The sequence below is a fragment of the Ruditapes philippinarum genome, unplaced genomic scaffold (genome assembly GCF_026571515.1).
Source record: "Ruditapes philippinarum isolate M1 unplaced genomic scaffold, ASM2657151v2 ctg2458_1_1_1_1, whole genome shotgun sequence".
Lineage (NCBI taxonomy): Eukaryota > Metazoa > Mollusca > Bivalvia > Venerida > Veneridae > Ruditapes > Ruditapes philippinarum.
This window is the reverse complement of record NW_026862651.1, coordinates 247,149-273,307: the sequence shown is the minus strand read 5'-3', so window position 1 is coordinate 273,307 and position 26,159 is coordinate 247,149. Positions and strand designations below refer to the sequence as shown.

The 26,159-nt window shown below is 31.9% G+C and overlaps 2 protein-coding genes across 2 annotated transcripts in view; one reads left to right on the top strand and one right to left on the bottom strand.

The window, feature by feature from the left end:
* LOC132719728 (protein zyg-11 homolog B-like) overlaps positions 1–16,752 on the top strand; it is a 41,169-nt gene extending 24,417 nt beyond the window's left edge. The window contains exons 4-12 of the mRNA XM_060703577.1: positions 4,608–4,748; positions 5,082–5,258; positions 5,810–5,974; positions 7,947–8,088; positions 8,632–8,765; positions 10,096–10,163; positions 10,671–10,800; positions 12,356–12,506; positions 12,944–16,752. Coding sequence (XP_060559560.1) covers positions 4,608–4,748; positions 5,082–5,258; positions 5,810–5,974; positions 7,947–8,088; positions 8,632–8,765; positions 10,096–10,163; positions 10,671–10,800; positions 12,356–12,506; positions 12,944–13,110 — 1,275 coding nt within the window. The 3' untranslated portion in view covers positions 13,111–16,752. The remainder of the gene's footprint in view (positions 1–4,607; positions 4,749–5,081; positions 5,259–5,809; positions 5,975–7,946; positions 8,089–8,631; positions 8,766–10,095; positions 10,164–10,670; positions 10,801–12,355; positions 12,507–12,943) is intronic.
* Positions 16,753–18,684: 1,932 nt separating this feature from the next.
* LOC132719727 (proteasome subunit beta type-2-like) lies at positions 18,685–25,792 on the bottom strand. Its single transcript, XM_060703576.1, has 6 exons — positions 25,615–25,792; positions 21,936–22,058; positions 20,794–20,864; positions 20,195–20,357; positions 19,849–19,898; positions 18,685–19,337 (listed from the first exon to the last, which is right to left on the bottom strand). Exons 1-6 carry the CDS (start codon positions 25,703–25,705, stop codon positions 19,230–19,232), a joined length of 606 nt encoding a protein of 201 aa, XP_060559559.1. The 5' UTR covers positions 25,706–25,792; the 3' UTR covers positions 18,685–19,229.
* Between the last annotated feature and the right edge of the window lie 367 nt (positions 25,793–26,159).

Sequence of the window (26,159 nt, the reverse complement as noted above, 5' to 3'; positions counted from 1 at the left end):
TCTATTTTCACTTTCAATTCTAAAAAATAGAATTTAATCAAAGGGCATGAAATAATCCTCTTTCTTGGACTTGAGTATGTTCTAAAGAATGTAACATTTATTTACACATGTTTCATTCATTGGTCAAGATTCTTAACTGTGATAACTATGGTGTTCTGTAGACTTGGTATTTGTTCATAAAGATCATACAGTAATTACCTTATCAAATGTAAATACTTTCTCATAGAAATTTAATTATATTTTAATTTTCAAGTAAATATCAGTTCAGCTCATTCAAAGATTAAGAATTGTAATGAAATGTATTTCCCTAGAAATAAAATCTTAAATCAGAATTTTTTAGTTATTAAATTACATGTACTTTTTGTACGCCCGTTTAAAAAAAGATAAAAATATGAAGATGTGTATAGGGACGATTTAATCATCATATATTGAGGATTGTAAACAAATGGTCATTATAATGACTACGGCTGTCTGACAACATGTACTTTAGGTCAATATATGCAAGGTCAAGGTCACTAAAGATGGTGAAATATCCAGATTTTGTCTGGAGCATATCTCCTACATGTATGGAAGAATTTTTATAATACTTTATGGAAATGTTCACCACCATGATATGTATTGCTCCATGCATGATCCAGGTCTCCAGGTCAAAGGTCAAGGTCACGCTTAGAGCTCATTGAAAAACGCTTGTCCGGAGCAAAACTTCTACATTCATAGGGGGTTTTCAATATAACTTGGCACAAATGTTCACCATTGTGAGGCTGAGTGTCGCATGCAAAATTCAGATCCCTGCGACCAAAGTCAAGGTTACACATAGAGGTCAAAGTTCAGATAAAAATTTGAAGATGGTTCTAGGGACCATTTAGTCATCATTTATTGATGGATTGTAGCACAAATGGTAACTATCATGACTACAGGTGTTACACATTTAATTTAGGTTAATATTTGCAACGTCAAGGTCACTGGAGATGATTAAATATCCAGATGTTTGTCCGGAGCATATTTTCTACATGCATGGAGGAATTTTAATGTTACTTTTTATAGAATTGTTCACCACCATGAGACGTAGTGCCCTGCACATAAACCAAGTCTCTAGGTCAAAGGTGAAGGTCACAGTTAGAGCTCATAGAAAAACACTTGTCTGGAGCAAAACTTCTACATGCATAGAGGGATTTCAATATAATTTGGCACAAATGTTCATCATTATGAGGCTGAGTGCCGTGCATAAAATTCAGGTCCCTGCGACCAAGGTCAAGGTCACACATTCTGTGCATATCTTCCCTATTGATTTGTTTTAAGGTTCATTTAACAACACAGTGCCAAGAATAAAAACTTGCTTGCTAGATAACACTTATCCATAATGCCCCCATCTCCATCTAAAGCTTTTTCGTAAACGGGCGTATTTTGTGACTATGGCACCCTTGTTATGTAATATGCTAGAAAGAAAATCAAACACTGGTTGTTGTCACTGACAACATTTTGTAGATAGAACCATTTAACCTGAGAGAAACGAGTGACTTTCTTTAATATTGAGAAGGTTACAAAAAACATCAGGTAGAAGAAAGTGTCTTCTAATTTACTTTGAAGTATGTAATATCTTTATAAATTTGAAGACTACACTGTGAATTTTCTGATAGAGAGTGATGGCTTAGTGATAATTGGTTCTGCCTCTCAGTAAAGGGGGCAAGGGTTTGAGCCTTATATGGCACTTACACTGGTAAGTATAGGAACCACTTACAAACTTGCTTGCATGGTTTCAGTCGGCCATATTCCCTAGCCATGAAAGATAACTCCCTGTTTCCCTGTCTAAAATTCCACCAAATTATTCCCCTTTCAAATGAACTCAAAGAAGGGACTTTTTAAAAAGACTTTGTATTTATTTATTCGATTTTTTATTCAGAAACGGACAATTTTTTCTTTACCTTTGTTTAATTTGCTTTCTATCTATATATGGTTCCTATGGTAAACATATGAGTTTTGATGGTAAACAAATGAATTTTCTGAACCGAAAGTAATCTAACACACAGCGTTGCTGTCATCACATGTTAACAATACATTAAATCGGTAAGAATATTGAGATATTTGTTTGACTATCAGTTTCAAATGCAAAATATTAATATGGAAAACAACTATGTGTAGTTTATGTGTATTGTTTTAATGTGTTTGTCTGATATTTTATTTGTAAAAGCCATGTACACTTAGGGTCGCTTCATAGCAACCGAGTTTAAAACGTGAGCGGTAACTGAACGAGATATGGCAAAGCGCATGCTCGCGCACTGACTTCCGCTCTATCGAAATACTGCATATACGTATAGCGAAAGTTCGTAAGTGGGAACTGGATTGGAAAATGATTATAACTAATAAAATTGTCATAAGCTAGTCTTAATTGAACCTTTTTTGTGATAAAGTTTTATCAGATGAAGTGATTATACCATAGATTTGATAAAAAAATCCAAAACAGAAATTATTTTTGAGAAAATCAGCCTGTATGTTTTCTAAAGTTCCTAAGACTGTCTCATGATGAATTCTTTAATATAAACTTTTGTCAGAATATGTCCTTTGGAAGACCAGACTAGAAAGATTGTTGAAGATGTAGCAATTCTTTAAGATTCTGTCTTCCTAGAGAAATAAACAAACAGGGATATCTGGGAACTTTGTCTGTCAATGATATTGTTCTTCGTTCCTCCCTGTACATTTTTAGCAAAAACTCAGTTATCCGCTGAAATTCATGTTCTAACTTCAATCTTGTTTTATGTTTTTTCAAAAAATATAGTATGTTAATGTTTGAGGGCAGACTCAGCATCTTTTTCTTTGTGAAACGTCTCTTTATATATCTATTTTCAACCAAACTTTCAAGGAAGAGTTCATCAAGTGATCTGGTTCACATTTTCATTATAATTTATTTTTTTATGCCACTAGGCATATAGTAATTGAAAAGTCTGTCCTTCAGTCCGGCTGTCTGTTGGTTTGTCCATATTGGGTTAACCTAAAACGGCAAGTTAGATTTATCTTAAGTTCTACCTGTGTATCTGATGTCTTTACGGCATGCCTTTTATGGATGAATTGTGTGCAAATAAGGATGATACATGTATCAGATTGCTATTGCAAATGAAGTTTTATATTCCTATGATACTATAAGTAGAAATATTATATGATGTTTATGTAGTGAAAAAGAAAAAAAAATCAAACACTGGTTGTTGTCACTGACAGCATTTTCTAGATAGAACCATTTAACCTGAGAGAAACGAGTGACTTTCTTTAATATTGAGAAAGTTACAAAAAACATCAGGTAGAAGAAAGTGTCTTCTAATTTACTTTAAAGTATGTAATATCTTTATAAAATTGAAGACTACACTGTGAATTTTCTTATAGAGAGTGTTCACCTAGTGATAAATGGTTCTGCCTCCCAGTAAAGGGAGCAAGGGTTTGAGCCTCATATGACACTTTTACTGGTTACTATAGGAACTGGATTAGAAAATGATTTATAACTAATAAAATTCTCACAGGCTAGTCTTAAAATGATTTTTTTTGCGATAAAGTTTTATCAGATGAGGTGATTATATCATAGATATGATACAAATTCAAAAGCTAAAATAATTTGTGGGAAAAAAAACAGCCTGTATGTTTTCTTAAGCTCCTAAGACTGTCACATGATAAACTCTTTAATCAAAACTTTTGTCAGAATGTTTGTGTTGGAAGACCAGACAAGAAAGGTTGTTGAAGATGTAGCAATTCTTTAAGTTTCTATCTTCCTAGAGAAATAAACAAACAGGGATATCTGGGAACTTTGTCTGTCAATGATACTGTTCTTCGTTCCTCCCTGTACATTTTTATGAAAGCTCCGTTATCAGCTGAAATTTATGTTGTATTTTTCAACTTGCTTTATGTTTTTCAAAAAAAAAAGTATGGTAAATGCTTAAGTTTAAATATGGGTAACCTGGGGTCAAAAACCAGGTCATGCAGCCATAATATGAAAAAATCATTGTTAACACTCTATACGTATCTTTTTCAGCCCAAATATCTTGAAAATTAGTCAGAAAGATTATTATATGATTTCTAGCTCAAATGGATCATCTGCAAATATGAACATTATGATATCAGTTTCAGATTATGACATTTACCTGCTTTTTATTCATTGCTAACAATTTAAATTAAGAGCCTTAATATTCAGGTGGGCCATTATGGCTCTAATGTTATAAGGATATAACTGATAGTCACCATAAGTCAGCGACCTTCTTTTCATATGCGCATGTGGTTTATCAAAAACACTCGACAGTGTTTATATAAATGCAATTTAAAACAGTTTATGGTAAAAAAAGTCTTACGGCAAGGCTTGCTCATCTGGTGTGTATCACAGGTTAGCCACTTTGGCAAAGAGTTTTTGTGAGTTGACTTAAAATCTCTAGCCTTCACCACCCATAGGATGCTATCCAGCTTGCTTATTTGAAAGGTCTTGGCTCTTCCAGTTTGTTTCTCCCTATGCTAGTAATGGAGGTTCTTCCTTCATCAAGAAGGATGGAAATTTGCCATAATGATATGGCCTAGATAGAGTTAATAATACTTAAATACAACCAAAATAGAGAAGAACAATATATTGTATGTTACAGGTGACAGGAGAGGCAAATGAGAGACAAGTTACTGAATCATTGAAGAGATACACTACACGGCATCTCTATATGCAGAAATCTCTGTACACACTGTTCAGCTTAACACAAGAAATGTACATACCTAGAGAAGATATAATTAAGGTAAGATTTATGTATATTATGTAAGGTATAGAGATATTTTGACAGAATATATGACCCATTATGGGCCTTTAACAGTCTATATAACCTGAGCAGCTAGGTTATGTGCAAAGAACCATTCCCACATGGTCATATAACTTGTCAACAGTTTTTGCAAAAGTATGTAATAAAAACTTCACAACTGTTTTTTTGTACACCCGAGGTTAACAAAATAATCTTTCCTCTTTTGGTGCCATATGACCTAAACCATGTAAGCAATCAAATAAAAATTGTCCAGAAAAGTATATTTAGCCTGTGCTTAGAACTAATGAAGTTAATGTTTGTTTTATATATTAGTTAGTGCTACCAGCTATGAAGTTACATCCTCGAACACTAGGAGTACAGATGGCAGCTACAGCCTGTTTATACAACCTGTCAAAAGCTGAACTCGGCCAGAAAATACATCCACAATGTCTGAAAGAGATTATAGAACTGACACTGTTAGCGATGGAAAATTTCCCCAACCATCAACAGGTAATCTTTTAAAAAATGATTGTTATTGTACATATCCTCTTGATAGTCAGGCATAGACTTTAGAGAAATAGCTTGACCTCGTAAGGAACATGGCTCAGAAGAATTTGACCTGGAAAGGAACATGGCTCAAAATAATTTGACCTTTAAAGAAACATGGCTCAAAATAATTTGACCTTTAAAGGAACATGGCTCACACTGTCTATAGACAGTATAACAATTTACAAATTATTCATCTAAATTGTAAATACAAATATTGATTATTTCTCTTCATACTCTCTTCTTTAAGAAATATTTTACAAGTTCTAGAGGTTTTATATCATAAACACAGGATAGTTTAATTTGTATGCCCATTAAATACTTGATTATGCTGAATGTTATTATTTATCAGATATACAAACATTTATTGACATTTATTTCATGTATGAAATAGATTTTTACCATGGAACATCATTACAAAATATATTCTGTTTATCAACATTTAACGAGATGTATTGCCATTTAAATTCAAGCTCTTAATGAATTTATTATAAAGAATTTACCTTTCATTACAGTTACAGAAGAATGCTTTGTTAACATTATGTAGTGATCGTATTTTACAAGACGTGCAATTTGACCGGTATCGTTGTGCTCGACTGGTTATGGAATGTTTATGTTTGTTTGACGACCCTTCCATGAACAGGATGTCTGTTGCCATCTGCTCTATTCTAGCAGCAAAAGTTAGTACATATTTTCCTTTTGTATTACCTTGACTTTCCTGAATCTATTGAACATACTTGCCCAGATTCAATTTTACAGTCTATTATCAATTTTGGGGGTGTCAAGATGAAAATTTAAAGTTAGTCAGTGAGCAGTGCAAGAACATGCATAAAAACTAATCACTTTTGATTCCAGTAGTTGAAGGGTTAAGTCAAGGCAATTGTTCATGTAACTATAGGCTCCTTGATTGACATGTTTACCCAGGTAGCTCAGTATGGAGAAATAGTCTGCCCAGTTACCTTAATAAGTACCTTGGAATATTTTTGACTTTTGTGTTCTGAATGATTCTTGATTTGATGAAAGTATGTCTAATGTCTTCAAGTTTTTATAAGAAGATGGACGATCCATGTGTAGTGTAAACACTGATAAGTTTAGATACAAAGTTAATCAAAATGAATATACATAGGTCAGTCTGTATGGAGCCAAGCTGATAAGCTGCATATGACTTTATTACTGTCATAACAGAAACTTATAGAATGAATGATGTATATTTAAGTCACTTTGTCATTAGGATTATTGTGTTAAGTGGTTAACACATCAGACTAGTAATCTAAGGATTGCTGGGCGCATGGGTTCAAACCCTGTCAGGGGTAAGCCGTTGTTTCCAGGAAAGGATTCATAAATGCTTCAATAAGCTTATAGCTTCCAATGCAATCAAACTAAAATATAAATTTGTATAAAAACTAAAGATTATAAGAATCTTACACTGGCTGCCGGTACAGACCGGAATATCTAGCTCGAGAGTAACTGTTTAAGAAGGTAACGAGGCTCTGCCAAGATTTCTGCTAAACAGTTACCCGAGAGCTAGAAGTCACGTCTGTACCGACAGCCAGTGTTTGATTCTTTTTCTTGCATATTACATATCAATTATTTCCAGATCAGAAATTATGAAAACTTTTTCTTATAGTAGCGTATGAAATTACAACTTGATTCATAAAGTAAAATGACGTCATCCTAAGAACGCAATTCATTCAAAAATAATTCATTCAAAAGGCGCATTAAAATGATTTCATTAAAAGCACGCAACTTGTCTTACATGAGGGGTGTAAGACAGAGTTTTCTAGCACCGGTGTAAACGGTAGAAAATTCTGTCTGATATGCAAGAAATCTCCTTTATTGCATTTTATTGATTTGTGTATCAAGGCAAATAACAATCTTGAAAAAAATGTTAAGACATTTTGCTGTTTCTGTTTTTCGTTATATTGGATAAGATCTAGATTACAGTGTCTGATATTTTCATCATTCTTGAACTTCTCTAGGGCTTGTTTAAAGAATTGGGAGTGATTATTTTTGTCATTTACAATGCCTCACACGATTATTTTTGTCATTTACAATGCCTCACACTATTTTATAGTAAAGGTCAACAAGATTTTAAGAACTTCCAATATTTCCTAAGAGTAGTTTTCTAGGGATGCAGTAAAAGATGAACGATTATTTAATTATAGATATCTCTTTTCATGTTATCATTTCTTTTTTACTTCTATATGCTCAGTAATCCCAGTAAGGTCATCATTAGACCTGTAGATTTGCTTGTCAAACTCATTGGTGCTATATATTTTTCTCCTTAAAGATTTGAATGAAGCCATGCCCAGATTCCAACTTACACTATTGATATGCAACTCTTTTGCAGAAGTTGGCAATCAATAACTGTTAAACTGCAAATATTTTAAGAATTGGGATTGGATAGAGAAATCACAGCTGATTAGACTCTATATTGTATTGTTGGATGATTTAGATATTTCAATATGAAATCTTTAAAATGATATTGGGCATTTCCTGATTCAAAGCAGCGTAAGTCCATTTTACATATTCAGCAGAGTTTGGATCTGTAGATAACTGTTTATTCCTGACAAATTGTTCTAAACTTATAGTAAATCCAAAGAAACATAAAAAGAAGGGAAAAAAACAACAATAACTTTGTTTATATGTTAGATATCTACTCAGAAGACATCTCAGCTTGGTGCCAAGACTCGGTACATGAAGAAAATGCTGCAACTTGTACGACAAAAAATAGAGAGCAACATTGTTGATATAACACTCAAGTTTACACTTAGTGCACTGTGGAACCTAACAGGTAAGCTGTTGAACTGTTGATGATTTGACAAAATTATAAGTGGCTAATGGCAATTTTTTAATGAATCAAATGGGAAAATTTCAACTCGGGAATGAATTTGAGGATGATTAATTGTCCAGGTTCATTAATTGTTCCAGTTCATTTACAGTACAAATGAATTTTATTCATTGCTTAAAGTAATTGAAGAAAGTTTGTGTATGTTCATTAGCCTAGATTCTTGGAAGAATATGTAAGTTACATTTATATCTAATTCTCAAGTTAGAGAGCTGAGGTTATGTTGGAATGCCTATAGTGGTTTACTTCTAAGAGTGGCACAATCATGGTGATATTTTGGATAATTTGATGTTTATGTTTCACACTGCTTTGACCTCTAATGCTAAAACTATGTGAAGAATTTAGCTTTTACTTCTGGAAAAACAAAGTATTGGTTCAGAATCTAGACATTTCCATGCTATATGCAGACTGGGAAGAAACTGAACAACAATATAGTGTGACGACCTAACTAAATGTTTCAACTAAAAGTTAATGTATGTCTCACTTCAGATGAATCCCCTGCCACCTGTAAAGTGTTCCTGAATGAAGGTGGACTAGATTTGTTCATGACAACATTACAAGTTGTCAGCAGTATGGAAGTTGATACAAGAGTACAAGTTGAAACAAAAATACTCGGACTCTTAGTAAGTTATGTTTTAACACATGAAATATAGCAATTGAAAAATAAGATTACGCTTCTTATGCCAATTTTTGATTGCTTCTTTTTTTTTTATTGATTTTTTATTCAGATAAATCTCTTAACCCTTTCCCCCATGAGCATATTGTGAAAAATGGCCGTTTTCACTGAAAAGTCTCCTGTTACAAGTTCAAACTGCTATGAAACTATGAAAAATGCTTCAATACTTATCAAACTTGGCACAAATGTTGACTTGACCATTGCCTTTGTAACGACATGCTCAGTCTTAAATTTCCCGTTACCATGGCAACGAGGGGACATCTCAAAATTGCCAAAAATCACTATTTTGCCTCGATTTTTTCCATCAAAATTTATTTCAAAGTGCTGCAACTTCTCAAGGGATTGAGATAGAGTCAAAGGCTTTTCAGCGTTGGTTAAACGTTACATTATGATCGACCTGGGGTCATTTTTAGCCTCTCACAAGTCCAAAATCTTCTTGGCGATGAGGGGACTGCCGCCCCCCTTCAAAACCCCCTAACAGAAGGGGGCACATCCCCCTTCTGGCAACCCCCTGATGTATCTTTTGGATGGGGGCGGCGCCGAAAAAGTGTTCAATTTTTTTAGCAACATTTCTCAAACGAAAACTTATGTTTAGGGCCCAAATAGGACATTTTTTCACTATTTGAGGCCCCAAAAAAAGGGGGGGGGGTCGAAAGTGCGTTGTTTCGCGTATATATGTGGTAAAGGGTTAAAGTGAACTTGTTTGCATTAAAATATAGAGTGTTTATTGACAAGTGATGGGGGATTTCAAGTGTTAAATGATTACAGTTGAGTTTGCATCATGATTCACTGTAATATCAACAAATTCTTGAATTTATTACTTATTGAATTGATGAATTCTTTTTTCCTTGATGAATTGAATTAATTAATCTGAGTGATGTTTTGGTTTGCCTATATCAAAGGCCCATTATGCCTCAGAAACACTTCTAAAACTTTTAATTAGTGGTGTACTTTTATAAGTTTCCAAAAAGTTACTCATTGGCCAATTATCTGAACCATCTGTTTCATCTGTTGCTCTTTGGCAGTTAGTACAATAATAGTTATTTGATATTTTATATGTAAGTTCAAATACTACTTTGTTTACATTTTGCTACTTTAATGACATATTATTTCACATCAATCTCTAATTTTATCAGGTTACAAACATCTTACATGCTCTAAAACAATTATTTAAATGTAATAAAATTTATATCTTTCCTTTCTAAATAAGTAAAAATTTCATGGTTTCTGAAGCATATTGTGCCTTAAAGGAAAATACACTGGTTTTAATATTACAGAATAACATTGCTGAGGTGAAGTCTTTCAGGCAGGCTCTGATGAGGGAGGATTTTCTCATGATTGCCAAGTTAGTAAATATATTTTAAATCTAATATCATGAAACCTAATTGATGACCGGTAACCTGTAGACAGACAATTCTAGGTCTACAGACCACTCTCTCTTTATTGGGAAAAGCCCTCAGTCTCTTAATTTTGGAAAAAATTATCACTTAAATTGCAAATTTGCAAAAGTAAAAACCTTGTTTAAGTAAGGAATTTTGTGGAAATCTGCATGATTTTAAAGAAAACGACAATTGGAAGAGGCTTTTAATAGGCTCCTTTTATATAATGTTAAAAAAAACTCTCGACCTTGTTATGAGATTGTTAGTTTAATGCATTGAAATATTGTTCAAAAGTTTCAAAGTCATACGTAACCACCTTATGATTATTTGGAAACTTTTTTACTTTTCCTGTTAAGGAAGATCCTGAGACCATGTAAGGGCATTACATCAAGAGACCTTCTTTCAATTAAGTTATTTGATTAGATTTGTTATCAAAATGTTTCAATATAAGCATGAACATTAATATTTTACAGACGTCTGTTGCAAGCTGAGCAGATAGATGTAAGCTATTTTGCTGCAGGGATAGTTGCTCATCTTGCCAGTGATGGAGCTCAGAATTGGCTCATTGCTGGAACAGATAGAGCTGATATTCTACAAGAACTGGTATGTTACAAAAAAATTTAATGAGCTTTTATACAGTTTTTATACAGTACAGTTGACTCTCAATAAGTCAAAATCGCTTTACTCAAAATTCCGCGTAAGTCGAAGTATTTCTAAAGTCCCGTCAAAATTCCTTCTTTATCTTTGTATTTTAACTCCGCTTAGGTCAAATTTTGACTTACCGAGACTCCTGTTTAGTCGAAAAGAAAATTTGGTCCCGTCAATTAAAATCCAACATATTTTCATCTCAATTAGTCGAATTGTGAAAACAGCAGACTGATCAAAGGTCGGCAACATCAAGGTGAGATGTTGTCTCTTGTGATTCACACGTTCCGTAGAAATTTTAATTGCCGGTCATCATGTATTATTAACACGTCGTAAAAGTGGCTTTAATTGGTTTCAAGACTTAATTGGTTTTGACAGATAACAAAATTAAGACTTGTGCCAGTCTGACAGGTGTTAGTAAAAAAAGCAGCCTAGGTATTGATGTGTGTTATCAACGTAAATGACATTTGTATAATTAATGTTCCGTCATATTGCATACATTAATATGTACTTCCGGTTCACGATAGTTGCTACTTTCGTTTTTCGTCCGATGATCAATTCACTTCAAATATTAGATAAATTGGTGTTGAAATAAAAGTGTTATTGTGCTTTTATTGTAATGACATGTCATGAGTTTTTATTATAAACGTGTGCTTTACTGATGAATACAGACAAACTTGCATTTATGTCATTTCTACGAATGTTTGTGTTTATGTTTCACTATTAATATAAATGTATTAAATATATTTTTTTGTTCATAATTTGTAGTTGAAAGTGATTTACCGTCATTTCAACGGTTAAATATTGTAGCATTGCCGCTATCAACAATAATAAACCTACTTCTTTGTACATTCAATCAGGCACATGTATAAACATCTACAAATGTCAACGAAATGGCGGCAGATCCACCTTACTCGAATTCTGTTTCTCTCGAAGTAAAATGCCCAGTCCCTTGGATTTCGAGTTACCGAGAGTCAACTGTATTTAATGGATCTAATGAGCTTTAAATGGTTTATGATGTAATTTATATGATGAACTTTTAATGGTGTAGAGCATAAATTGTTAATGTAGTAGTAGAACTTATGAGCTCTAGTGGTTTACATAGTTATTAATAAGCTTTTAATGATTTCATGAAATAAAGAATAATGCATGTTGCTCAAAATGATGGGGAGCTGGAATTTTGTTTTTTGTGTTAAACAAAATGAAATTAAAACCTAAATGTAAATCTCAATTAGGATATCAAACCCCAATGTACAAAACAAATAAATTTTCAAATAAATTGAAGTTAATAAAGTAAAGACTTGAATACCAAGACATGCGTTTACAAAGAGAGAGATACAAATAACTATACAATTAAGAAGACACAGTCCATTAGGTCTTTAAGTCTCATGAGTTACTCTAGGAGTTCAAATCTTTATTGTTTCCTTGACTGATACACATTAACAAAACTTTTAATAACTTTTTAAAAAATATATTTGTACATCCTTCTGTCATACAATTGTCATACTTACAGTATAATGTGGTGCTAAAGTGGGAGCAACCACGAGGAGAGATGGTTGCATACAGGTCGTTCAGTCCATTTGTCCCTCTGTTGAGGTCACGAGACATGCCAGCTGTACAACTTTGGGCAGTGTGGGCTATACTACATGTCTGTACCAAAAATGGTATACAAATTTTCTTTTTATTTTCTCCTTCATCTTAAAATGTTATTGAAACTTATGATTTTCATTTGATAATTTGAATAAAGAAAAGAAAAAAAATTGTTAATTAAAATATCAATAAGAATCCCTTGTCATTATATGTTTAGAGGTCATTGCAAATTTTACAAACTTTACACCTGTATACAATATTTATAACCTTATCAGATGGAATTATATGTAGAGACTGGTCAAATTGTTAAAAAAAGTTAAAATTTGAAATAGGTTTTAGCAATGTAGTCTTGTCGACTTGGTTTGATTTGAGTACTCTGAACCTGAAGTTCTGAAGGAAAGTCAAAATTTATTTAGATATTCAGAATTTTGCAATTTCATATTTTTCTTATTTATGAAAATGTATAATCTTTGATAAAACTTAACTCAGAATGTGTTTGTGTTTTTTTCAGCGGAGAAATACTGTGCAATGTTACAAGAGGAGAATGTTAATGAAATACTGGAGACTGTTATATGTGAACCAGGGGTAGATAACAATGTTAAAACAATAGGTCAAAAAGTGGTCTCCCTTGTTGTCACAGGAGTCAATACAGACACATGTGATTCTATGAAACATTGAGAAATATTACCTGCTTAGAACTACTGCATTGTTTGAGTTTAGATTGTTGTTTTACATATTCATAGTTAAAAAGGGATAAGCATTCAACATACATGTCTCAATAGGACAGGATATCTTCCTAACTTGAACTCTAAAAATCTTTGGTAGTGATACAAAGTTTACATATTTTTTATGGGGTTTGACAATTTGTTTCAACATTTATAATCGTGTTTTTTTTTAAAGAAAAATATTGGTTATTGGATTTGCAAATGTCATTGGGTGGGTGATAACAATTTTTCCACTTTTACAAAATTTACAGAAATGTATTGTTGCCAAGTTCCCAGATCCGTATTGACAAGTTTTTTATTTGATTTGTGGTGTCCGGCATTTCTCAATGGACTTCATTGAAAAGTTAGTACAATTCCTGTTGCATATTATGGTCACATGATTAAGATCAAATGGTGGTATAGCATTTGTATCCTGGTGAAGAAGGGCCTCAGATGTCCCTCAGCCTCAGATGCCCCTCTATTTGCTGTATTTTAATTACACGAGTGAATCAGACTTCTGTATCGGTGTTTTCTGTTCTGTCTAATAATTATGTGAACTGAAATAAGTGCTTGAAATAATGAAAAAAAAAAAATTTATTTGGTGACATGATAAAATAATACCATGTGATTCATGCCAGTGCTATAATATTATATTGTATTTTGAAATCATGAATTGTAATATACGTAATGAAAGTAGTTCTGTAATTTATAAAATGCTCATGATAACTATCCCTCATTCTTCTGTTTTTGTTAGTTTTGTTTCAAATCTTTTTTGTGAATTATTTATATTTGTCATCAATTTCTGTTGAAATATGTTCAAATAAAGATTTTACAGATGGGTATCAGGCAAAATGTTAAACTATTTTGGCACTTAAAAAAATTAGCCTTGAAAGCCTTTAGCATTAAAAGTGAAACATAAAAATATTTTTGTTTCATGCATAAAATATTGTTGGATGTTGGTGACAAATCAAGATGTAAATGAGTGATCAAGTTTGCCCTTCTTTTTGTGAGAAATGACGTGTATTATATACTGTTTCAATATCTTTTTTGGGAATTTTTAATATTTTGACAAAGTTCTTAAGGCTGTTGACAATTTCTAAACTATAAATGTTTTTACCTGAAAGTCTGTATGAGTAATTTGTGTGTATTTTGAATAATAATGGCAAAAATATGATCTGCCATCCAATAATAGGTATATAAAGATAATACAATGTTTTCTTTTTTGACAGATATAAAATAATTTACAAAATATCACTAATACATTATCTCATCATTTTTAACATTGATAGTGTTCAAATATTGTATCATATACATGTATATACATGTATTTAATCAATTAACAAATTGAGGTTTGTTCAGCATTAATTAACCTATGACCTGCTGAATTTGTTATGGTTTTGCCCCTTGTTTGAATTCATGATTTAAGGATTTCAATATTTAAATGTAAACCATCAGCAACAGTATAGAGTCTAGTCAGACTGTACAAATATGCATGCTGGCTTTGCCCTATACTGGTGGTAAATGGTAATTATTTTTGCTTCAAGCAAGGTAAGGTTTAACAAGCTATTTAAATTTTGATATGTTAGAAGTAATTGTGGAATATTTAACATTATTAATCACAAATTATTATATACTGGGATGATAATATTATTTTAGTGGAGACTTTTGAATGATTTATATTCTTCTCAAACTGTCTTTGTCAAATAAGCAAAAATGTTGTTGCTTGTTTGTAATGTAATACAACCATTAAGTATTTCTTATATTACATACATTTTTTTTTATTTGAAAAAATGTCACAATGTAAACAGCTCTATTAGTCCGGTTGATTTTACATTATTTTGGTCGCATGTGATAAAAAAAATCTTACAGGAGATGTCTATATTAAAAGAAGTGTTAAAAAGTTCCCTAGATGCTTGCTTTATAACACTTTCTATAAGTGACGGTATGCCCATCTAAGTGTGAATGTGAGAGTACAGAAAAAGTTTTTTTTAAAAGTTCACATTTTGCCATACTTGTTTCTAATTTCATTTTCTACTTTTAATGAAAATTCAATAACCCACATGGCACACAGATATTTCTAAAAATATCTTTCAGAATGTATTGGTAATACTCAGTTTATAAAAAGAATGGGGCAGTCTTTACATTTAAGGCAGAAAGTAATGAATCTTCTGGAATAATTGTCAAATTCTCCTCAACTTGAAAACAAACAAAAAATGAGCATGTTACTGTAATGAATTAAGAAGAGTCTGTAGATAAAACATTGCAGAAATTTTATTATGTAGATATATATAACTGTGTTAAATTTCATGAAACATTAAGTTGCAATAAGAAAAATGTATAGTATTTTAAAGTCAAAATATGAATCCAAGACTTTGAGTACAATGTATTGATGAATATGTATCGGAGGTGGGTGTTAATAAATATTTGCCAAGTATAATGTACATGTATTTCAAAGCTACTTAGAATATCACACACAAAAATAATGAAAAATATGTTCCAGATGTTCTGTAAATATATGGACAGTATTTTGTTGTTGATGTGATATGAAATCAGGATGAAATTTATAAAATTGTTACTAGTTTTGTTGCTTGCAATAAGTGCTTTTAAATCCCTGTATATAATGAATTATGATGTTTCTGGTTTTCAGTTCTACTTGTTCTAATTCTAATTGTTCCATGGGAATATTTTTGTATGATTGGTGAGAAAAATGAAACTTTGAATTATGGTACATTTTGTATATATAAAATTATTCTGTTAATGTTAGTATTTTTAAGAGCTAGAAGGTTATAATACAGTGAGTGATACAGATTTTATTTATTAAAGTTTATGTTGACGAGTAGGCCTATAGTGTGATACAATAATGTTGTGTGGAATAGAAAAATGTTGTGTAGGCATCTTTCTTGACAAGTCAAGTTATCTCTTAGACTTACAATGTATAGGAAAAGTAATAATATTAATGAACTTTGTTTAGTTATTTATACAATTGTTGAAGTAAATTTTCATTGATCTTATAATGGAAAGTCTGTGAAAACTTTTTTTTATAAATAAAAGTTTAAAATTCGAAAAAGTAGTAGCAACAATGATACAGTGTTGAATAATTTCTTTGCTCTATGAAAAGTTTCTTACAATTTGTTAAAATTTATAACAACAAAATTTATAAGTAAAGTATGTATTCAGTGTTTCCTAAAACTGTTAACTGGGACATGATAGTATTTGATACATTGTGCTTATATATTCCAATGTGATTTAAATTATACATACTTTGTTTTGGATCTTTTTAGCATATTTGACTTTTCATAAAAATATAAATGTTTTGATTTCTTAATTTATATCTCTTTAAAAAAAGATAACAAACTTTGTAAGCTATAGATAAACAATATAAGTGTTGAAAATTAGCATACATTCTATAACAAAGTACATGAACACCCAAGTGGTGCGGTGTTTAGTCAGGTGCATTACATAAACTTCGTATTGTTACCATACTAACATGTAATATTTCTGTGGTACCCCTGTTGTAAATGCATCGTTTTCTGTACAGGAATTTTATTATTGTTGGAATTTCAAGTGTGTATATGATATGATGTACACTACATGAATAAATTCAATATTAACATCTTATTTTGTTTTCAATAGACCCATTATTGTTATATTGTGCAATAATTTTTTTTTCGGTTTACTAATGGAGGAAGACCTTGGGTGCCTTTCGGACATTATTTCAGGCACAAACGAGCACCTTAATAGTACCACCAACTACTAGTATCCATAAATTAACATTATGTATTTTAAAATGTAGAGATCAAACATTGGCTAAATCAGGTTTCATCATGGTAAGCTAGAATACAAAACATTCACATGTATTCTGCATGACTATACATTAATATGCAGAAGTTGTCAGTTACTTTCAGGAAAGTGATCGTATTGGATAAAATAGATCTTGTTAAAAACTGCCAGCTAAAATATCACTGAAATACATGCTTTGATACAAAATTGTGCTAAATTTAGGCGAATGAAAAGCGAAAACCTTGATACGAGCCATTGTTTCCTCCAGACCTCTTTCACTTAATGAAGAATTTTGTCTTGGACCTAGAAGCGAGAAACCAAAAGTCATTTATGCTTTCTGGTTTTATCTGAAGAGCACAGATTTTATTGAAAATTTAACTACCATCCAATTAGAACTATTACTAAATGTGATTAATACCCCCGCAAGACTGCTTCCGAAATGAGGAAGTTACTAGTAACAGAATACCTTGCAAAAGAACTGAAATAGAGTTATGGTGGAGGGCAATTAAAGATAGTTGGAGTTCTTGTATGTTGCATTTCCTTGTGGTTGAACATTGATGAAGTTTTATTGAATTACTCTGGAAATAGTCCAAAAAGAGTTACGTGTTTTTAGCACTGCACTTCCTCTGATTGTGCTTGACCATTGAATGTTGTTTTCTTGAATTCTAAACATTAGTTTTTAAGTTATGCACCGGACAAGGAAAAGGAACAAAAGACAATAACCCTACAAATACTGAAGATGAAGTTATGGGTTTTGTACACTGCACTTCCTCTCATTGCGCTCGACCATTGTATAAAGTTGTATTCCAACAACTAGTTTTCAAGTTATGCACTGGACAAAAAAAGTAACAAAGGGCAATAACTGTAATTAGTCCAAATATGGTTATGGTTCTTGTGCACTGCACTGTCTCTCAATGTCCTTGATCACTGTATAAAATGGTATTGAATTCCAACCATTAGTCTTCAAGTTATGTTCTGGACAAAAAAAGCAATGGAAAAGTAACAAAGGGCAATAACTCTGTGATTACTTTAAATAGAGTTATGGTTCTTAAGCACTGCACTTTCCCTTATTGTGCTTGACCATTGTATTAAGTTGTTTTGAATTCCAACCAGTAGTTTTCAAGTTATGCTCCGGACAAGGAAAAGCAACAAAGGGCAATAACTCTGTAATTAGTCAAGATGGAGTTATGGTTTTTGTGCACTGCACTTCCTCTCAATGTGCTTGACCATTGTATGAAGTTGTATTGAAATCCAACCATTAGTATTCAAGTTAAGGTCCAGACAATGGAAAAGTAACAAAGGGCAATAACTCTGTAATTACTTTAGATGGAGTTCTGGTTCTTATGCACTGCACTTCTCCTTATAGTGCTTCACCATTGTGTAAAGTTGTTTTGAATTCCAACCCGTAGTTTTCAAGTTATGCTCCAGACAAGGAAAAAGAACAAAGGGCAATTACTCTGTAATTAGTCAAGATGGAGTTATGGTTCTTGTGCACTGCACTTCCTCTCAATGTGCTTGACCATTGTATGAAGTGTATTGAATTCCAACCATTAGTATTCAAGTTATGCTTCGGACAAAGAAAATGCAACAGACAGCAAGTGGACCGACCGACCACCACGTGACTATTATATACCCCCCAAACTTCGTTTCGGGGGTAAAATAATGAAAATGTACAGTATCATTTTTGTCATGATACCAAATGGGCAAATCTGGGATTACTTTAGAAAGAATCTCTTTGTCTTAAGAGGTATAAAACAAGTAAAACAAATCAAAATTCAAATAATTTATTAGAAGATTGAAATTCTTAGCACATACAAACAATAAAGAGCACTATTATTTTCACAACTGGTATATCAATTTGTAATACAGACATATTCATTAACTATATCTGCATACATTGTTCCCTATGCAAGTTATTACACCAGTTGTATACCAACCTCAACAAGAAGTTTTCTTTTAAGACATAAATCAGATGTTTAAATTTGAAAAGATGATAGCTGTTACCAAGTTTGATATAAAATGTCATTTAGTAAAACACATCTCAAGCTCAAGTTGTTTTTCTGGTATTGAAACAGAATATCAAAAATATAAATGTCTGTAAAACCAAAAAAAAAATTGGGAAGTTTATTACTAAAATTGCACATATCTTTTCCTTAATTCACATAAAAAATATCATTAAATATTTTTTTCTTTCACTTGAAAAGAGATAGTTTGCAATGCCCAATTCACTGTTTGAAATTTTATATATGGACATAGCAATGAGAGTGCCATAACAATAAAGGATTTATCAATGACGATTTATGATGTGATATGTTATGAAGGTGTTGTCGTAGCAACTATATTAGGTAGATCTCTAATACCATCCTTGTCAATACAGCGCACTTTGAATGTTGGCATGTTTACAATAAACCTCTGTCGAATCTAAAAATAAAAAATATATATCAATTAGCATTAAGCAATTTATTAATTCATTCCACTTTAAAAAACAGGAAAGTATAAAAAAGCAATCCAGGAGTACATGTATATGTTGCCTCATGCTTTTTTTACAGAAAACTGACTGGTAAGCAATTATTTGCTTGGTTGAATAGCATTTAATTGGAATAGAATTTTATAAAATAATTAGTGAATAAGATGTCTATCAATAGTTTTCATGAATAATAAAATTTATCAATACATATAGATTAATGATTATATAAAAAAAATTATACTTTTTTTAAACCACATGAACACTCTTGTAAACAACTGTTTTCTTTTTTTCCACCCAACAAATATTTACCACTTGTACTCTATGAAAAATGTTTTAAGGGTGATTTTTTCTGAGGTATTTCAACAAAAATCAAAACTTCTATCAACATTTAATATTTTATCTATTAAGAGTTACTGAACATTGACCAATTTTCAACTATTTCATCATAATGTAACATTTCATTACCTCATTTACACATTTAGATAAGAGATCCATGGCTTCTTCCAATGTTATATCTGAAATAATAATGTAATATATATAGTCAAACACCAATACAAGATTTTCATATGTATGTTCACCAGTATGCAACAATTTTAGTCTATAATTGAATGTTAACTTGTGTAGAAAATAAAAAGGACGTCAGTAAGTCAAACAATCCTTGCCTTCATTATCAACTCAATCAAGATTTCATGAAGGAAGAGTTAACTTTTTTTACAAATGATTACTATCTAAATTCTACTATCAGAATTTTACTAGAAATATGTTTTCAACTGAGAAAGAAAGATAATGTGAGGAAGAGATTATGTATTACCATCATAATAATGCCTATCCATTATACTCATTGTGAACAAGGCCCCATAACCATGAGCAGCAAATGGTAGTTTGTTGAGAGATGCCAGATAATCCATGTAGTAAAGAGATGGTCCTTCATCCTTGTCATAGCCAGCCAACAGCAAGTTGACCATGTATGGTGTCTATATTATAATAATAAACATACCATGTACTTTGATTAAATTACAATAATATTGTGACTACCATAATAAGATAATATGCATGATGAGTTGATGACTGAATTACAATAAAAAGTACCATGTATGGTGATTGAATTACAATAAAAAGTACCATGTATGGTGATTGAATTACAATAAAATACTATGTATGGTGATTGAATTACACTAAAAAAATATCATGTATGTTGATTGAATTAAAATCAAATACTTAATTGATTATATAAAAAAAATCAATAATTCAATTCATGTATAATCTCAAAGAATCAACATAGTAAACATTTGTTTTTTGCTGTGTGTCATAAAAAATCTGTTTTCAAAGAATAGCAATGAATGTTTCTTCTTTTATTCCATAACATTGTAACAGAGATAAAACTGTTACATAAACCAGTTCACAACTCACCTGACTCCTCAGGTAATCTGCTAAATTCTTTCTGGTAAAATTTGCAGCTGCACTAGGTGACAACTCATAACCTAGAAAATATAGAAGTTGAACAATTAATTATATACATTTTAAAACACTCTCAAAGTTCATACACACCAAGAATATCATCATACCCATAAATTTTTATCTTAGTTTAATATTGACAATATCAAACTTACTAAATTTATTTATAATGTGAGTCTCAAGTGACAATTTCCTTTGTAATATATTAACAAATATTTCTACAAAATTTGTGAGTACATTTCAAGAGCTTAGTTTGAAATGATATAGAGGATATTTGTTTAGTTCAGTGTAAGATCGGAATATATTTCACCGAGTGAGCACCAAAAGGAATATTTCACGAGTGACGCAGCCACGAGTGAAATATGAACTTTTGGTGTTCACAAGGTGAAATATATTTCAATCTTACCTAAACTAAAACAAATTTTTTTTTATTACATGCAAAGACACGTTTTAAAAAAGACATTTAACCTAATACGGAATGAAAAGCGCGCCAAATAATAATAATACAACGTGACGTCATTTACGACGTCACGTCATTAAGCTGGTACCCAGTACTGTGCACGCTAGTATTTCACTGAAACAACGTAAGGGGCTTAAATTCAAAACAGTGAAATTATCAAAGTGGTAATTTCACTGTTTCAAACAGTGAAATTACCAGTTTTATATCACTGATATATTTCTATAAACCACCGAAAAGCATGTAATAAAAAACAAACTTTTAACATCAGAAATTCATGGTGAACTACTGTTACAATAGAGTTATCAATTTGTTAATAACTGTTTGTTTGTACCTACGGATAAGATGAGAAAAACTCATATTTGCCGAGTTTAAGACTATCTCTTCATATAGGAGATGATCATTCTGGGGTTTCCTTTGACTATTATATATGGGTTTTTGCATCACCAAGTAACTTACTTAGGTTAGGTACAGGCCAATTTTCATTAGAAGTGAATTCCAAGGGATCCTCATCTTACCCACGATACATAATATAAACATTTAACTGCAATGTATAATGTGTACTTTTTGAAACCAGTAAATTAATGAAAACTGATGTTCTCTTTTTGACTGAACTTATATATATAATTAAAGCCCTTACCATTCCTCATTTTGTACAACTGTATATTTTTGCCAATATACTCTGCAAACTGAACTGTGTCACCTGATTCTCCAGTCACCAACATTAGCATGTTATCATTTAATTTGTGCATCTTATCATAATCTGAAATACATTTAGTAGTCAAATTTGTATATATTTTCAAACTAAAACATCTTTTCTGTGTTCTATTTTTCTACACTTAAGTATACATGTTAAGAGTAAGTCAGAGAGTTTGCTTAACTTTTCTCAGAGCTTGAAACTAAAATAAGTCTGGATATTGATTTTTTAAGTATAATATTACCTTCAGTGAATGTTGTGATAGATATTGCAAAAAGGAAACTTTAATCAGGAATGTTTCAGGTTCACAAAGGGTTATATAGAGGGTTATAATTTAAAAACAAGAGCGATCAGTAATCACATGTGTCGCCTCATGATGGCCAATTTCATTTTGGGACAAATTTTGTGACAGACAGACAGACAGACGGACAGTGCACAACTAGACTTGGTACTGATCATTCCTGTAAAGTTTGGATAAAATTGCACCAGTAGTTTATGAGGAGTAGTCTGGACAAGCTTTTGCGTATCTGGCAACACACAGAAAAAAAACACCTTTTTATCAAAGGGCCATAACTTGGCCAAAAATCATTCAACCGGAAAACCCGTGCAATATGCGCAAGTACTTGAGCAACATATCAATCCTGTAAAGTTTCATTGAAATTGCATTAGTGGTATAAGAGAAGTAGTCCGGACGAACTTAAAAAATAAAAATTATAAAAGGGCCATAACTCAAACAAAAATCATTGAACCGGAAAATGATGACAATATGCACAACTAGACTTGGTACTGATCATTCCTGTAAAGTTTGGATGAATTTGCACCAGTAGTTTATGAGGAGTAGTCCGGACAAGCTTCTGTGTATCTGGCAACACACAGAAAAAGAAACCTTTTTATCAAAGGGCCATAACTCGGCCAAAAATCATTCAACCGGAAAACCCGTGCAATATGCGCAAGGACTTGAGCTACAGATCAATCCTGTAAAGTTTCATTGAAATTGCATTAGTGGTATAAGAGAAGTAGTCCGGACAAACTTTAAAATTAAAAATTATTAAAGGGCCATAACTCTAACAAAAATCATTGAACCGGAAAATGCTGACAATATGCACAACTAGACTTGGTACTGATCATTCCTGTAAAGTTTGGATGAAATTGCACCAGTAGTTTATGAGGAGTAGTCCGGACAAGTTTTGTGAAGGACGCACGGACAGACAGACAGACGGACAGACAGACGACGGAGAAGTGATCCCTATATGTCGCCACTACTCCGTAGAGGCGACACAAAAATCTTGCACATTTTAGCTGTTAGGGTTATTGTCTTCCTGGTTAGCCCCTTAGGAGTATCTTTTAGTACTAGGCAGTACTCACATATGTTAAAAATACTCATTATGAAATCTGACTGAGACACTTCATTTTCGTTTCAAATGTTTTAAAAATAAATTTTACAGTCTTTGTATTTTCTGATCTAGAGACTGGATGCGACCAGATGGACCGTATTCATTTCATTTAAAGTTATCACAGAATTGAATCTTTTAAGATGATGTCATAACATGTCCACCGAAGAAATAGTTTACAATACAATTCTAAAATAAACCGCTAGTATGCGTTCAGATCTATAGTCCTATAAATATGACGTTTATAGTCCTATAAATATGACATTGCTTAGAGATATTTTAACTTTTTCGGCAAACCATCATGAACTAGAACAAGCCCGTAACGTCTGATATATAGAACTAGCCTTCAGAGAGCTGTCAATGACTAAAATTTTGATTGAGATAAGTAAAACAAAGACCTGAAAGATGTTTTAGCATGTTAACTGTTTAAATCGATTCAACAATAAATTTTCAGAGTGTAAAAATTAGACGTAGGAAAAAACATTTTATTAAATGGGTCAAACCATTCACGCTCAATTAATTAGGCTAACTAACTTACTAAGGTGTAAATAGGGAAGTTACTATCTTGTTGTTTTTCTTTCTTTCTTTTGTTGTTGTTTTTTTAGTGGGTTGTGAAGTCTCTTGAGGAGTTAGTTGTCTACAAATTTTAGGAGTAAGAAGCCTGGGGTGAAGTGTCGCAAACAGGACGTTTCGGCCCCAAACCAAATCGGCCCCAGTGGAAAAATCGGGCCCCTGGACGTTTCGACCCTTTTCCGCGACACGTTTTGGCCCTACTATATAGTACAGACAATTAATTAAATTAATTAGCAACAATTAATTTTATTACAATTATGACACTTAAATTCTTTAAATAATTATTAATTATCTTTTGATCTCTTGAACCATTTAGATATACATTAATGTTTTTAAAGGTGTAACAAACAAAAAAGGCAGGTTAATCCTTGATTTATAAATCAAACCACTAAAACTTCTTGATTAAGAAAGTTAATTAGAAAACATTATTTTTTTATCTTAATTAAACTATAGGCCTACGTATTTTTTTCAAGGTGTAACAAATTAATTGTTTATAGCTTTATGTAAGTAATATCAGAGAAAACTTCAAAAGATTTTTTTTTAAACGGTTTGCTATAGTCTCCTGATAATATTTTTTAATTATTATTGTTATTAGATAATGATAGATGCTAGATGTTATAAAAGTGATTGAAAGACTGAAACCAAATTATAAATGCTAAGTACCTGCTATATATTTTTAATTAGTTTAATCAAACAATGTTGACAGTGACAAAAGAATTATAGATATTATGGCTTCTGTTTTCTTTTCATTGTAAAATTACATGACCGAATGTTTCGATTTTCACATGCATGAACAACTAACTTTCCTTACCTGATAATTAAATGTGTTAGATTTTTCAATATCAAGGAAATAATTACAAGTAGCTATTAATTGTTTGATATTTATAAACATTGAAGTTAACATTAAATGCAACAAGTATCTAATCGTTGATGGTTTTGGTAAATATTTAATATTTTACGTAAAATATATAAGAGGTATTGTAAATCTTTCAAGGTACATGGAAATTGGCATTCCCCTTCATGAAAATTGTCATTTATGATTATTATAACTATGCAATTTTAATATACCGGTTTAAAACACAGTACTTATTCTGGGGCCGATTTGGTAAAGGGCCGAAACGTCTGGGGCCGAAACGTCTTGGGTAATTTGGGGCCGATATGTCTTGGGGCCGAAACGTCTCGAAATCGAAGTGTCTAGTTATCTTTGGGAAGACCCAAAACATTCACAGTGTCTATTCTACAATTTGAAAAACAGGGGGGATTGTTATCGAAAAGTGAGAATTTATTACATTTGTTGATCTTTTTCCTTCTTTGTCTATGTAAAATTTTCCCCCTTCCTCTCAAAAAATACGGGTGAATTCTCAAAAATAGGGGTGAATCCCCCCAACGCCCCTCCTAGAATAAACACTGCATTCAATGATGAAAACGTGAAAAAAGTGAATGTGTGCAACGATAAAAACAGTCCAAGATAAGAGAGAAAAAGCTTACCAAAATGTCACACTAGAGATATTCTATCACTATGACGGTAAGATAAATCTGGGACCGAAATAATTTGGTTCCAAGATAAAAAACGCAAAAATTTATAATTGGTTTTAGAGTAGAAGAGTGGGTGGGGAATGGGACATAAAAATCATTAAATATATAAATTTAACAATCACCTTGTTTCATAGAAACAATGCTCCTAGCTGAAACAGTGTCCGCGGCAACTAGCACAAAATCTCTACCTTGGATACCTATTAAACATTCCATCTTAAGGAGAATACTTTAAATATTTAAGACAAAATAAAGTTTGCCGGTCATGCAGGAGAAAATTACCGTAACACCGTTTACAGCTTTCAAACGGCAGTTTATTTTTATTCCGCGGAAAATCCCGCGAAAATTGCGGAAAAACACGGAAAAGATAAAACTATCTCGATATCATGATGATTTTGTACATGTATCTTAAACCAAATCCAATGTTTCAAGATCACAAAAATGATTTAGATATTTCAAAAGTTGAAAAGATAGACGCTTTAAACACTTTTCATTTTGGGTCTTTTTTTCACAATTTGAATAATTATTCTGGGCGAATGAGCTTAGATTTTGCCCAAAGATTAGTGGTCTAAACCTACATCAAATGGTACAATTATCTGGAAAAAATATTTTCTGTCCCATCATGTCAAAAAACCTCAGTGGAGGCCCTTTAAGGATTAATTGAACATCA

Excerpts from the sequence above, each read along its gene's own strand:
- LOC132719727 (XM_060703576.1), bottom strand. The coding sequence starts at position 25,705 with ATGGAATGTTTAATAGGTATCCAAGGTAGAGATTTTGTGCTAGTTGCC. Across the intron at positions 20,358-20,793 it reads CAGATTACCTGAGGAGTCAG|ACACCATACATGGTCAACTT; the intron begins GTGAGTTGTGAA and ends ATTATAATATAG. Across the intron at positions 19,899-20,194 it reads GGATAGGCATTATTATGATG|ATATAACATTGGAAGAAGCC; the intron begins GTAATACATAAT and ends TTATTATTTCAG.